The sequence below is a fragment of the Mytilus edulis genome, chromosome 11 (genome assembly GCF_963676685.1).
Source record: "Mytilus edulis chromosome 11, xbMytEdul2.2, whole genome shotgun sequence".
Taxonomy (NCBI): domain Eukaryota; kingdom Metazoa; phylum Mollusca; class Bivalvia; order Mytilida; family Mytilidae; genus Mytilus; species Mytilus edulis.
Genome location: NC_092354.1, coordinates 27,646,090 through 27,658,128, shown reverse-complemented (window position 1 = coordinate 27,658,128; position 12,039 = coordinate 27,646,090). Strand labels below are relative to the sequence as shown.

The 12,039-nt window shown below is 34.5% G+C and overlaps 2 protein-coding genes across 2 annotated transcripts; one reads left to right on the top strand and one right to left on the bottom strand.

Moving 5' to 3' along the window:
* Positions 1–312: 312 nt before the first annotated feature.
* On the bottom strand, positions 313–7,627 carry LOC139494131 (GATA zinc finger domain-containing protein 8-like). The gene is made up of 3 exons (XM_071282307.1): positions 7,601–7,627; positions 4,984–6,401; positions 313–634 (listed from the first exon to the last, which is right to left on the bottom strand). Exons 1-3 carry the CDS (start codon positions 7,625–7,627, stop codon positions 313–315), a joined length of 1,767 nt encoding a protein of 588 aa, XP_071138408.1.
* A 322-nt stretch (positions 7,628–7,949) lies between these two features.
* Positions 7,950–10,463, top strand: LOC139494130 (uncharacterized G-patch domain protein DDB_G0278987-like). Its single transcript, XM_071282306.1, has 2 exons — positions 7,950–8,156; positions 9,975–10,463. Exons 1-2 carry the CDS (start codon positions 7,950–7,952, stop codon positions 10,461–10,463), a joined length of 696 nt encoding a protein of 231 aa, XP_071138407.1.
* Positions 10,464–12,039: the final 1,576 nt, after the last annotated feature.

The window sequence follows — 12,039 nt, the reverse complement described above, 5'->3', positions numbered from 1 at the left end:
AAATAAAGGCAACAAAGCGTCAAAATACAGTCGTTCTTTTCTTTTCTTTTTTGTTAACGTTAATACTGCAAATATTGACATTTAAATGTCTAAAATGTTACTAATAATTGCAAAGTGAGGGAATATACATCCTTCAGTTATACTGCAACGGATATTCTAGATAGTATCAACAGATTTGACTCGCAACAATATTTGATTGAAAAGACTTTCTGACGTTTGTTGTGGACATCGAAATAAAGATTGTTCATGAGCACTAAAATACGTATCGTATGTTGTTTTTAGTTTAAGAAACACTTTTGAAAATAAATACTTTCAATCTAGTTGTTGAGCTCGGTATATTAGATGGAACTGTCGTAAGAGATCTGTATCTGCAATCAACAGTCTTACCCGAGAAACTACATGAGGTAGGGCATCCATTGACGGTGATGCAGGATGGATATAAAAGTTAAAATGTCTAATTGTACTTGCATTTCTACCTAAATTTCCTTTATTTGTAAAATCATTTTGATTTTTTTTCTCCCCATAATCTGACATAGGTGTTAGGGGGAGAACATCAAGGGGGAGACCATTCACTACTATTTTTCCATATCTTACTTTCCTGTATGGGAAAGATCGTTTTTTCCCACTGCTTTTGCTAAAAAAAAAAATATAACAAACTATTTACTAAAATACATTTAAAAATTATTTTTGTTGAGCCTTTGAGTGAATACAAAAAAGCGAGACATAGTGATCCTACATTCTGTTTCGTCAGCGTCCACAAATTCTGATTGAATTATCCAAACAATGGTAAAATTTGTTGAAAAATGTTGCAAATTTTCAATAAACGTAGTTGGTTTAATTTTACTTATAATACAATTGTCAATACGTATAAGAAAATTATCTTGTTCAAATGACCGATTTAAGGTAATATGAAATACAATTATTATAAAAGTTGTCAAATTTACAGTATTATGTGAATAAACAGCTGCGCCATGAGCGCATGATACGCCCGACGTTTGTGTGGAAGTTTTATGCAATAATCATAAATAGTTTCTGAGAAAGTTTTAAGCAATTACCATTTATTGCTTTTGAGACACGGCGGGACATGTGAAACCCCCCCACCCTGTTTTTTTTTTTACAAATATCTTGAATCAAACCAAAAAGTATACGGATCTTTAGATTAATATAACAAAGAAGTGTGTACAGTTTCAAGCAATAATCATAAATTGTTTTTGCGATACGGCGCGACATGTAAAAATAAATCTCCCCTTTTTTACAAAATACTCAATAACTCAAAAATAAAATTTTGAGTCATCACCAAAAAGTATACAGATCTTTAGATTAATATAAGAAAGAAGTGTGTAAAGTTTTAAGCAATAATCATATATCGTTTTTGAGATACGGCACGACATGTATCTTTTGCTCTTTGCAGGTTAAGAGCCCTTGCAACAACTCTTTGAGGGGTCCGTAGGTGGCCTGTTGCAAGGCAAAATTTTGGTCCCTATCCAATATATCCTCATTTTCTAGTGGCAGTCCAAATTTCCCCGACCATCATCCCAGATGGCCTTTATTGTATCAACCTACCTTCTGTATTTATTGTGAACTTGTTCTCGTCCTGAATATGCATGAAATATTTGCCACTGAACGTTAAGCAACCAACAATCAATCAATCAATAAATCATTTTTGAGATACGGCGCAACATGTAAAAAACCCTCCCCCTTTTTTACAAAATACTCAATAACTTAAAAATGAAATTTTGAATCATCACCAAAAAGTATACAGATATTAAGATTAATATAACTAAGAAGTGTTTAAAGTTTTAAGCAATAATCAAGAATCGTTTTTGAGATACGGTGCGACATGTGAAAAAAAACCACACCCCTGTTTTAGTGACAAAGTGCCGTAACTCAAAAAGTTTAAATCTTATTTTCACCAAAAAGTATACAGATCATTTGACCATCATAAAAAACAACTATATTAAGTTTCATGAAATTTAGATAAGTCGTTCTCAAGTTACGGTGCGACATGTTTACGCCGGACAGACAGACGGACGGACGGACGGACACCGGACATTTGTATACCATAATACGTCCCGTCAAAATTTTGACGGGCGTATAAAAATTATTAATATACCGATGGCAGGTTTAAAACATATTCTGTACAATTATTCATAAAAAGTGGTCGATTTCGGTTTTATCTAATACAATTTTCCTAAAAATGGTTAAATTAACTGAAAAATGTAAATTTTGAACGAAGCTGTGGTTTGATCTTGTTTATATCTGACACAAATGTTAGAACATAAAAGAAAATTATCTTAATCAAATGACCTATTAAAGGTAACATCAAATACAATTATAAAAAAAAGTTTTCAAATTTTCGGTAAAACATTTAAACTAGTACGGACCTACCATTTGTTTATCCTTATTATTATTTGTGGTAATTATTCAAGATAAGATTTTTTATCTTCCTTACCTGGCCAGATAAAATGTTTTTCTCAAAATTCAGAATCAAATATATTATTTCCGGAAGAAACATGCCTGTAAAATGGTCGGTCCGGGACACATGTTTTATTTGAATTATTTGTTACACTCTATTAGATTGTCAGTTTACATGAAAGAGGGACGAAAGATACCAAAGGGACAGTCAAACTCATAAATCTAAAACAAACAAACAACAGCACACATGACACAACATAGAAAACCAAAGAATAAACAACACGAACCCCACCACAAATCTAGGGGTGATCTCAGGTGCTCCGGAAAATGTATATATACATGGATATGCATTATTAACACAATGCTGTAAGTGGCAATCTATATCTGTAGATAATTAGCCTTTCTTTTAGAAAGAGCTGCACACAGCTGTACAATTGATACCATTTCCCATCTAGGATGACGATACAAGGAACCGATCACTTTAAATGTTTGTAGCTCTTTGATAACATGTTCTACATACAATCTTCTCTTTTGTGAAGAATGTTATATTCTCGTTTGCGTCTTCGTTCCATCTGTTGCAAACTTAGAAGTTCTACCGTTTTATATGGCGCGTAACCAGAGGGTCGGTGTTTTGATAAATACTATCCGCAAGAAATTAACAATTGTCTGGAAAATCAAATTCCATGCCCGGTCCTATAGGTTTCATTTGCTGGTTGGTAAATGCGCCTTTGTTGTGACCTAGAAATCCAGAATGTGTTTATCAGATATATTTTTTCTGTTGTCTTTAATAATCTACAAATACATAGGGGTATATTTTAAAAATCATCATACTATTATTTTTTGTAAATTGTCGATTAGATAACTTTCATTTTACTTTTAAACTTTTCTAACGTATTTTTTCAGACATATGGTACCTTTGATAACTATTTACACCACTGGGTCGATGCCACATTGCCACTGCTGGTGGACGTTTCGTCCCCAAGGGCATTACCAGCCCGGTTGTCAACACTTCGGTGTTGACATGAATATCAATAATGTTGTCATTTTTATAAATTTCCTGTGCACAAAACTTTGAATTTTTCAAAAAATAAGAATGTTCTTATCCCAGGCATACATTACCTTAGATGTATTTGGCACAACTTTTTGGAATTTTGGATACTCAATGCTCTTCAACTTTGTACTTGTTTGGCTTTAAAAATATTTTGATATGAGCGTCACTGATGAGTCTTAACTCCCAAAATCAATCCCAACCTTCCTTTTGCGGTCATAAACCTTGTGTTAAAATTTCATTGATTTCTATTCACTTTTACTAAAGTTAGAGTGCGAAAACTAAAAGTATTCGGAGGACGACGACGCAGACGACGACGCCAACGTGATAGCAATATACGACGAAAAGTTAAAAAAATTTTGCGGTCGTATAAAAAGTGCTAAGAAATATTATTATTTTTCAAAATATAGAATAATGTTTTCAAAATGCGCTGTATATTACAAATTCTGAATAAGAGTGGTTTTAATGTTCAGATTATAAGATACATAACTTTGTTCAGAATATAAATTTTTTAGAGACTAAAGATACCAAATGAATAATCAAATGATTTCAAATGAATAATCAACGGATTTAAAAAAAATATTCAAACAATCTCAAATAAAATACTCAAACAATATCAAATGAATACTCAAACGATATCAAATGAATATTCAAACTCATTAGTCCATATATACAAACGATCGATAATCCTTGAAAGAGAGACGGACGATACCAAATGGATGTTTAAACGAATCGATATTCTTCTATAGAGAGGCGGACGGTATCAGATGAATTTTAAACTCATTAGTCGATATACACAAACCATTGATAATCCTCTATAGAGAGGCGGACGATACCAAATGAATTTCAAACTCATTAGTCGATATATACAAACGATCGATAATCCTTGATAAAGAGACGGACGATACCAAATGGATGTTCAAACGAATCAATATTCTTCTATAGAGAGACGGACGATATCAGATGAATATTCAAACGATTGCAACTGAATATTCAAACCATACCAAATGAATATTCGAAGAATATCAAATGAATATTTAAACGATATCAAATGAATATTCAAACGATATCAAATGGATACTCAATCGATATCAAACAAATTTTCAAACAATATCAAATGAATACTTAAGCGATATCAAATGAATATTCAAACTCATTAGTCGATATTTACAAATGATCGATAATCGTTTATAGAGAGGCGGACAATACCAAATCAATATTCAAATTCATCAGTCGATATATACAAACAATCGATAATCTTCTAAAGGGAGGCTTGAGATACCAAAATATTATTCAAACGATATCAAATGAATATCGAACAATACCAAATGAATAATCAAACGATGTCAAAAAAAAATATTCAAACGATATCAACTGAATACTCAAGCGATATCAAATGAATATTCAAACTCATTAGTCGATATATACAAATGATCGATAATCGTTTATAGAGAGGCGGACAATGCCAAATTATGTTGCAGTCAACAGAAGGAGCAGTCAATTCATTAACAGTTTGATACTGTTCAGTGGTATTGGCAACAATATGCTCAGTTAAATCATTAACAGTGTGATTGCAATCAGTTTTATTGACAACAGAAGGAACAGTCAATTCATACACAGTGTGATCATGGTGAACCTGTTCAGTGGTATTGGCAACAGTATGTCCAGTCAAATCATTAACAGTGTGAATTCTTTCAATTTTATTGACAACAGAGTTAACAGTCAATTCATTATCAGTGTGATTACTATCAGTTTTATTGACAACAGAGTTAACAGTCAATTCATTATCAGTGTGATATCTTTTATTGACAACAGAGTTAACAGTCAATTCATTAACACTGTGATTTCTTTTCTTGACAACAGAGTTAACAGTCAATTCATTATCAGTGTGATTACTATCAGTTTTATTGACAACAGAGTTAACAGTCAATTCATTATCAGTGTGATATCTTTTATTGACAACAGAGTTAACAGTCAATTCATTATCAGTGTGATTTTTTTTATTGACAACAGAGTTCACAGTCAATTCATTATCAGTGTGATTACTATCAGTTTTATTGACAACAGAGTTAACAGTCAATTCATTATCACTGTGATTTCTTTTATTGACAACAGAGTTAACAGTCAATTCATTATCACTGTGATTTCTTTTATTGACAACAGAGTTAACAGTCAATTCATTATCAGTGTGATTTCCTTCAGTTTTATTGACAACAGACTTAACAGTCAATTCATTATCAGTGTGATTACTATCAGTGGTATTGACAACAGAGTTAACAGTCAATTCATTATCAGTGTGATTTCTTTTATTGACAACAGAGTTAACAGTCAATTCATTATCACTGTGATTTCTTTTATTGACAACAGAGTTAACAGTCAATTCATTATCAGTGTGATTTCTTTCAGTTTTATTGACAACAGAGTTCACAGTCAATTCATTATCAGTGTGATTACTATCAGTGGTATTGACAACAGAGTTAACAGTCAATTCATTATCAGTGTGATTTCTTTTATTGACAACAGAGTTAACAGTCAATTCATTATCAGTGTGATTACTATCAGATTTATTGACAACAGAGTTAACAGTCAATTCATTATCAGTGTGATTACTATCAGTTTTATTGACAACAGAGTTCACAGTCAATTCATTATCAGTGTGATTACTATCAGTTTTATTGACAACAGAGTTAACAGTCAATTCATTATCAGTGTGATACTGTTCAGTGTTATTGGCATCAGTTTTCCCAGTTAAATCATTAACAGTGTCATTTCTTTCAATTTTATTGACAGTAAATTCATTAACAGTGTTTTTTCTTTCAATGTAATCAATATCAGTAGACTGTTGCAAAGCCTCCTCTGCCAACCTTCTTTCTCTCATTCTTAGTTTTTGTTCTTTGGCTATGGAGGCTTTGCTCTTTTTTGATTTACGTGGCATCGCCTGAAATAAAAAAAAAATGTATAAAAATATAGTTATGACAATATCAAGTTTTGTAAAAGATTGTTTTTACACCGAAGAATCAGCCAATCGCTTACTATTATCAGTACCAAACGTATGTCCAACTTTGTTTTTAAAGCTTGAAATGCCAAACAAAATAATATAATTAAAAATTTTAATCAAATAAATAGTACACTGATTGACAAACCTGTTTGTTTCAAGGATGTAACCTTAAAAACGCACATATATTCTGTTTACACTTTGTGAAAAAATGCATAAACATAAATGTATCCATATTCATAAAAATTATAAGTGCTTGAAACCATTGAAGGGTAAAGAATGCTATGTTAACTTAAAATAAACATTGTGCATTTATCCAATATTTTAAATTTGAGTTATCATATAAATTGCACATTTATATACCATGCTTAACTTTTTTTTATATATGATGAAATGTTTTTTTTACAAGTCTGGTTATTTAAATACACATAATTTTGTGAACTATCACCCCTATTTTTTGGTGAGGTTTGTGTTGTTTATTCTTAGGTTTTTCGATTTTGTGTCATGTGTACTTATATCACTCTACTGAGATGAGTCAGTAAGATCAAAGGAAAATTTGGTAAATAGCCATAATAAAGATTCTCCAAATTTTATATAATTATTTATGAGATTGACTGACTGACTGACTGACACACAGGTATACTTCAACTTTTTCTAAAGCATGGATATAATCATCACGGTCAAAGTATATTTGTTCCATCTAACAGGTGTTCCACCAAAAACTTTGTTATAAACAATGTCATAATATCTGTCCGTGTTGGAAGAAATATTTTACAACATACGTTCCAGAAAATAATTAAAATAGCCTTGCCAGACGTTATAATTATTTGGACTAGTTAGGAACATATATAAGAGAATATCATATGGCATTTTCAATATCACATTTTTATCAACCCAAGACACCAATATAATCCCAAGAGCTCTGCTCTTATTTAAGGTGTTTGATGCGAGGACTTGTGTTTCGTTGTGTATACGAGTTGTATATATATACAAGTACGTCTGAGGTCATGTGGTCTAGCAGGACGGCTGCAGTGAAGATATCACAGTAGCATGGGTTCGAATTCCGGCAAGGGAAGAACAAAAAATTTGCGAAAGCAAATTTACAGATCTAACATTATATTTATATATATATATATTCTTACTGCCTGATCCTGATTGATCTTTGACATCAAGAAGCAATTCATCAAGTTAATAATTTATAAAAACTTAGTGATAAGTTGCACTGGCGATCTCGTAACCAATTCAATAAGCTTCACGTCAAGCAGATAAACAAATTGAAACGTGATGGTTTGAAAGTTACCTACCCTTTAAACAGTCCTTCAAACAAATCTAGTAAAAAGCCTCGCAACCGTAGATTTCGAAGAAAAAGTCGTATTACGGCCAATCCCAAAAACACAGTTGTCAATTTGTCAACAGTCTCTAACTGAGGATAAAACTAAAGTATTAAATAAGGGTTTGAATTATTGCCCTACTCCAAGTAACAAATATAATATGAAACTGGAGGATGACCTCAATAACTTTGCCAGAACCCTCAGAATTAAAGAATACTTTGGTAAGGAGGATAATGAGGAAGACACAGACACGTCGAACTCGGAGGACGAAATCATAATTCCGCATTTCAAAAAGAAGAGTTCATTGATCCCAAAGCCCAACAAATCTGCTACACTGGAAGATGTTATTAACAAAATCAAATCGGAGGTTGTACATCTAGCCAGCAACAAGTACTCGTCGTTTTATAACCCTCCGGTGGATCGCTATCCTTGCCGTGGTCGGAGGGCTTGCGTGTCTCAGTGACCCCAAGAGCTATGCCAGCTGGAGCTTCGTCTCCTGGTAGGGTTACCCATGCTGGACAGGTCGAAGGGTAGAGACCAGACTAAAGTGATCCGAACATCGTGAGATGCCCGATGTTTTAAATAAAATAGGCTCTCCAACCCGTTTGCCGTGGGTTGCTACCCGTGTCGGTGGTTGACGAGATCCTTGTGGATGAGGGCTATAGCCAGACTCCTTACGGTCAGAAAATACCCGGACGGACGAGACTATAGTTCAATAAGCTGCTTTGGCTTCGAAATCATCTAAACGGGAGGTCGGATGGACCCGGTTCGATCAATCGGCTGGTCATGTCGAGCCCTTCAGGTAATCCTCAACAATAAGCTTTCTTGTAACAATTTTCATAATATACACATGTATTTTAAATTAAGCTATTTATATTTTGGATAACTGAAGAAGGCGATGGCTCATGGGTCAATCAAGTGGTACGCTTTCTTTTTCGCTTGATGGATACGCTCTGCTTGAGTATACTATTCTTGGAACATCTGGTGCTTTCCGCAGTGGATCTTGGGTGCTGATTTTGAGGACCAGCTACATTATATTTGGAGCTCGTTTTCAGCATTAGCACTCGATCCCGGTTCGCCACGGAAACACAGCATCGCCCTTGTAGGCACTCCGAGGTGGGTGGATGGCAAGAATGGTGAATCTTTCTCCTTTCATATGGCACAACAAAACAAACCCTCTAAATCAGCTTTAATACATAAGAAAAGAAAATGTGATGATTCAGAGCCCTGTCGGGAAGATGACAGTTGGCCCAGATTTATTGTAATAAAAGGAACAGAAGAAAAACCAATTTCAAAAATATCGCCCTTTGTAATTCACAAACAAATTCAAAGCGTTGCTGGTACTGTTAAAAAAGTTTCAAAAATGAGATCTGGCAATTTGTTGGTTGAATGTTCCAACAAAAGTCAATCAACAAATTTACTTACAATGTCTACAATATCAAACTTTCCTGTTTCTGCCACTCCTCATAACAGTTTGAACAGCTGTAAGGGGATCATTCGAGACAGAAGTCAATACCTTGGTGACCTTACCGTGGAAGAAATCGGTGAGGAACTTTCAAGCCAAGGTGTAACTAATGTTATTAGATTTCAAATTAAAAAGAATGGAAATATAATCAAATTAAATACTTATCTTTTGACCTTTAGAACTCCAACTCCTCCATCTATTACTTTAGGTTGCTTCGGAATCAGAGTTGACATGTTTATCCCAAACCCAATTCGATGCTTTACTTGTCAAAAGTTTGGTCATGGAAGCAAACAATGTCGTGGTAAGCAGAGATGCTTCAAGTGTTCTGACGAAGGACACGAGGGAACAAACTGTCACTCTGAATCTTCTAAATGTGTAAACTGTGGTGAATCCCATTTTTCATCATCTAGGGACTGCCCTGTTTACCTTAAAGAAAAAAATATTATTAAAATTAAAACAGAAAGAAACATTAGTTACCCAGAAGCTAAACAGATAGCTTCTGTTTCGAATGATCTCCTTGTTTCAAACAGACCATCGTACGCCAGCAAAGTTGTCCGCTCATTCAGTCACGAGAATACACAAACTCGCATGACTTGGCCAATTGATGCGGACAATTTTAAAATGCTGCCTGTTGAAACAGAACCTACCGATAGAATATTAATTCCAAGAAAACCAATATCTTCCAAAACCAGTACTCAGTCAACTCAATCTTCCCTACAGAGCTCACTATCATCACCAAAAAAAAATGAGAAAAAAAAATCAAATAAAAAAGAAACAGTAGAAATACACAATTGGAGCGGTGAATCTGTCTGGGATCTACCCAGTGATATAGATGATTCTTCCACCTCCAAAAGTCTTCCTTCATCTGCATCCAAGAAGGTATCTTCTTCGTCCAGTACACAGTCTACCAGAGCCCCATCTCCTCTTCGTTCTCAAGAAAAGAAGGATGTCCAAAAGAAGCCAGGAAATACATCCTCTCAGAAGTCTTCTGATTCGAGGTCGCGGGGTAGGGGTCGAGGCGGAGTAACACCAGCTGCGCGTAGTCCTGGAGATCGACGACTCTCCTCGCACAACAGATTTTCAACACTTATCATCGAAACTGAAATGGAAACCGAAAGTGTTCCGCCACCCGAAAGATCACGATCTCAGGGTGAGCGAAATAAGAATGCTGGCAAACTCGACAGCATTCGCCCTTCTTTTATTAAATAATGACAAATATAATCCAATGGAATTGCCGAGGTCTTAAAATAAATCTTCTCGAGTTAACACTTCTAGTTCAGTCTTTTTTACCTATTGCATTTTGTCTTCAAGAAACTCATCTAAAAGAAAGTGACAACGTATCTTTAAAAGGATACAACATGTATAGCACATTTTCTAAGGTAGATGAACGTGCTGCAGGCGGATCATCCATTTTTGTGAAGGACAACGTCATTCATAGCACAGTCCAACTCACAACGGATCTGCAAGCAGTTGCAATTCGTTTATCATTAGACAAAACAATTACATTATGTTCGATATATATTCCACCTAATTCAATTATCGATAAAGCAAAACTCAAAAACCTCACTGATCAATTACCCTCACCATTTATACTTATGGGCGACTTCAATGCCCACAATCCATTATGGGGTAGCAAGACTCATAATGCCAAAGGTAAGATCATTGAGGACTTTGTCTCTCAAGAAGGATTATGCATTTTTAATGATGGATCTAATACGTATCTTCATCCTGGAAACGGGTCTTATTCTTCTATTGATATCACTATATGCGATCCCTCTCTGCTCCTGGATTATTCATGGCGTGTTCATGATGATCTATGTGGAAGTGATCACTTTCCAATAGTACTTGAACATTTTTTTAATTCTGCTCAACAGAGAGTACCACGTTGGAAACTTGACAAGGCGGACTGGTCCTTGTTTGAGAATCTCTGTCGAACGGAACTTCAGTCAAAGATGTTTGAGACTGTGCAAGATCCAATTTTAACTTTTAATACAGTTCTAACATCAATTGCTGACAGAACTATTCCTAAGACCTCGGCAAATCCAAAACATCCCAGTAAACCATGGTTTGATGACGCATGTGATCAAGCCATAGGTGACCGTAAAAAATCCGAAAGACGGTTCAATCAACAACCAACGACGGAAAACTTGAGTAATTTCCGTATTTTTCGCGCTAAGGCACGGCGGACTTGTAGGCAAGCCCGACGAACATCCTGGAAAAAATTTGTCTCGGGGATTACATCTCGCACTCCGATGACAAAAGTTTGGAATATGGTAAATAAAATAAAAGGTAAAAATTCTAAAGCCACTGTAAAACATTTGAAAGACGGCAATAATTTATTAACATCTGAAAAGGATATTGCCAACAAACTTGGTGAAACTTTTGCAAAGTCTTCTTCTTGTAACAACTACAGGGAAGACTTTAAAAAAGTTAAAAAACAAAAAGAAAAAATTAAATTAAACTTTAAATAAAAAAATGGTGAAAATTATAATAAACTATTTTCTCTTGAAGAACTTAAAACATCTCTGTCAAAAGCCCATGATACAGCTTGTGGGCCTGATAATATTCACTACCAACTTTTAAAACACTTGCCGGATTCCTCGCTAGAAGCTCTCTTGCAGCTCATGAATAACATCTGGGAATCTGGTGATTTACCATCAATCTGGAAGCTTGCAACCGTCGTGCCTATTCCAAAACCAAGTAAAGATCATACGAATCCTATTAATTATCGACCAATTGCTCTTACCAGTTGTGTCTGTAAAACACTCGAACGGATGGTCAATGA

Excerpts from the sequence above, each read along its gene's own strand:
- LOC139494130 (XM_071282306.1), top strand. The coding sequence starts at position 7,950 with ATGAAACTGGAGGATGACCTCAATAACTTTGCCAGAACCCTCAGAATT. Across the intron at positions 8,157-9,974 it reads TTAACAAAATCAAATCGGAG|AGCTCACTATCATCACCAAA; the intron begins GTTGTACATCTA and ends TCTTCCCTACAG.
- LOC139494131 (XM_071282307.1), bottom strand. The coding sequence starts at position 7,627 with ATGTCAAAGATCAATCAGGATCAGGCA. Across the intron at positions 6,402-7,600 it reads AGATCAATCAGGATCAGGCA|GCGATGCCACGTAAATCAAA; the intron begins GTAAGAATATAT and ends TTTTTATTTCAG. Across the intron at positions 635-4,983 it reads GTTGCCAATACCACTGAACA|CAAAAGCAGTGGGAAAAAAC; the intron begins GTATCAAACTGT and ends TTTTTTTTTTAG.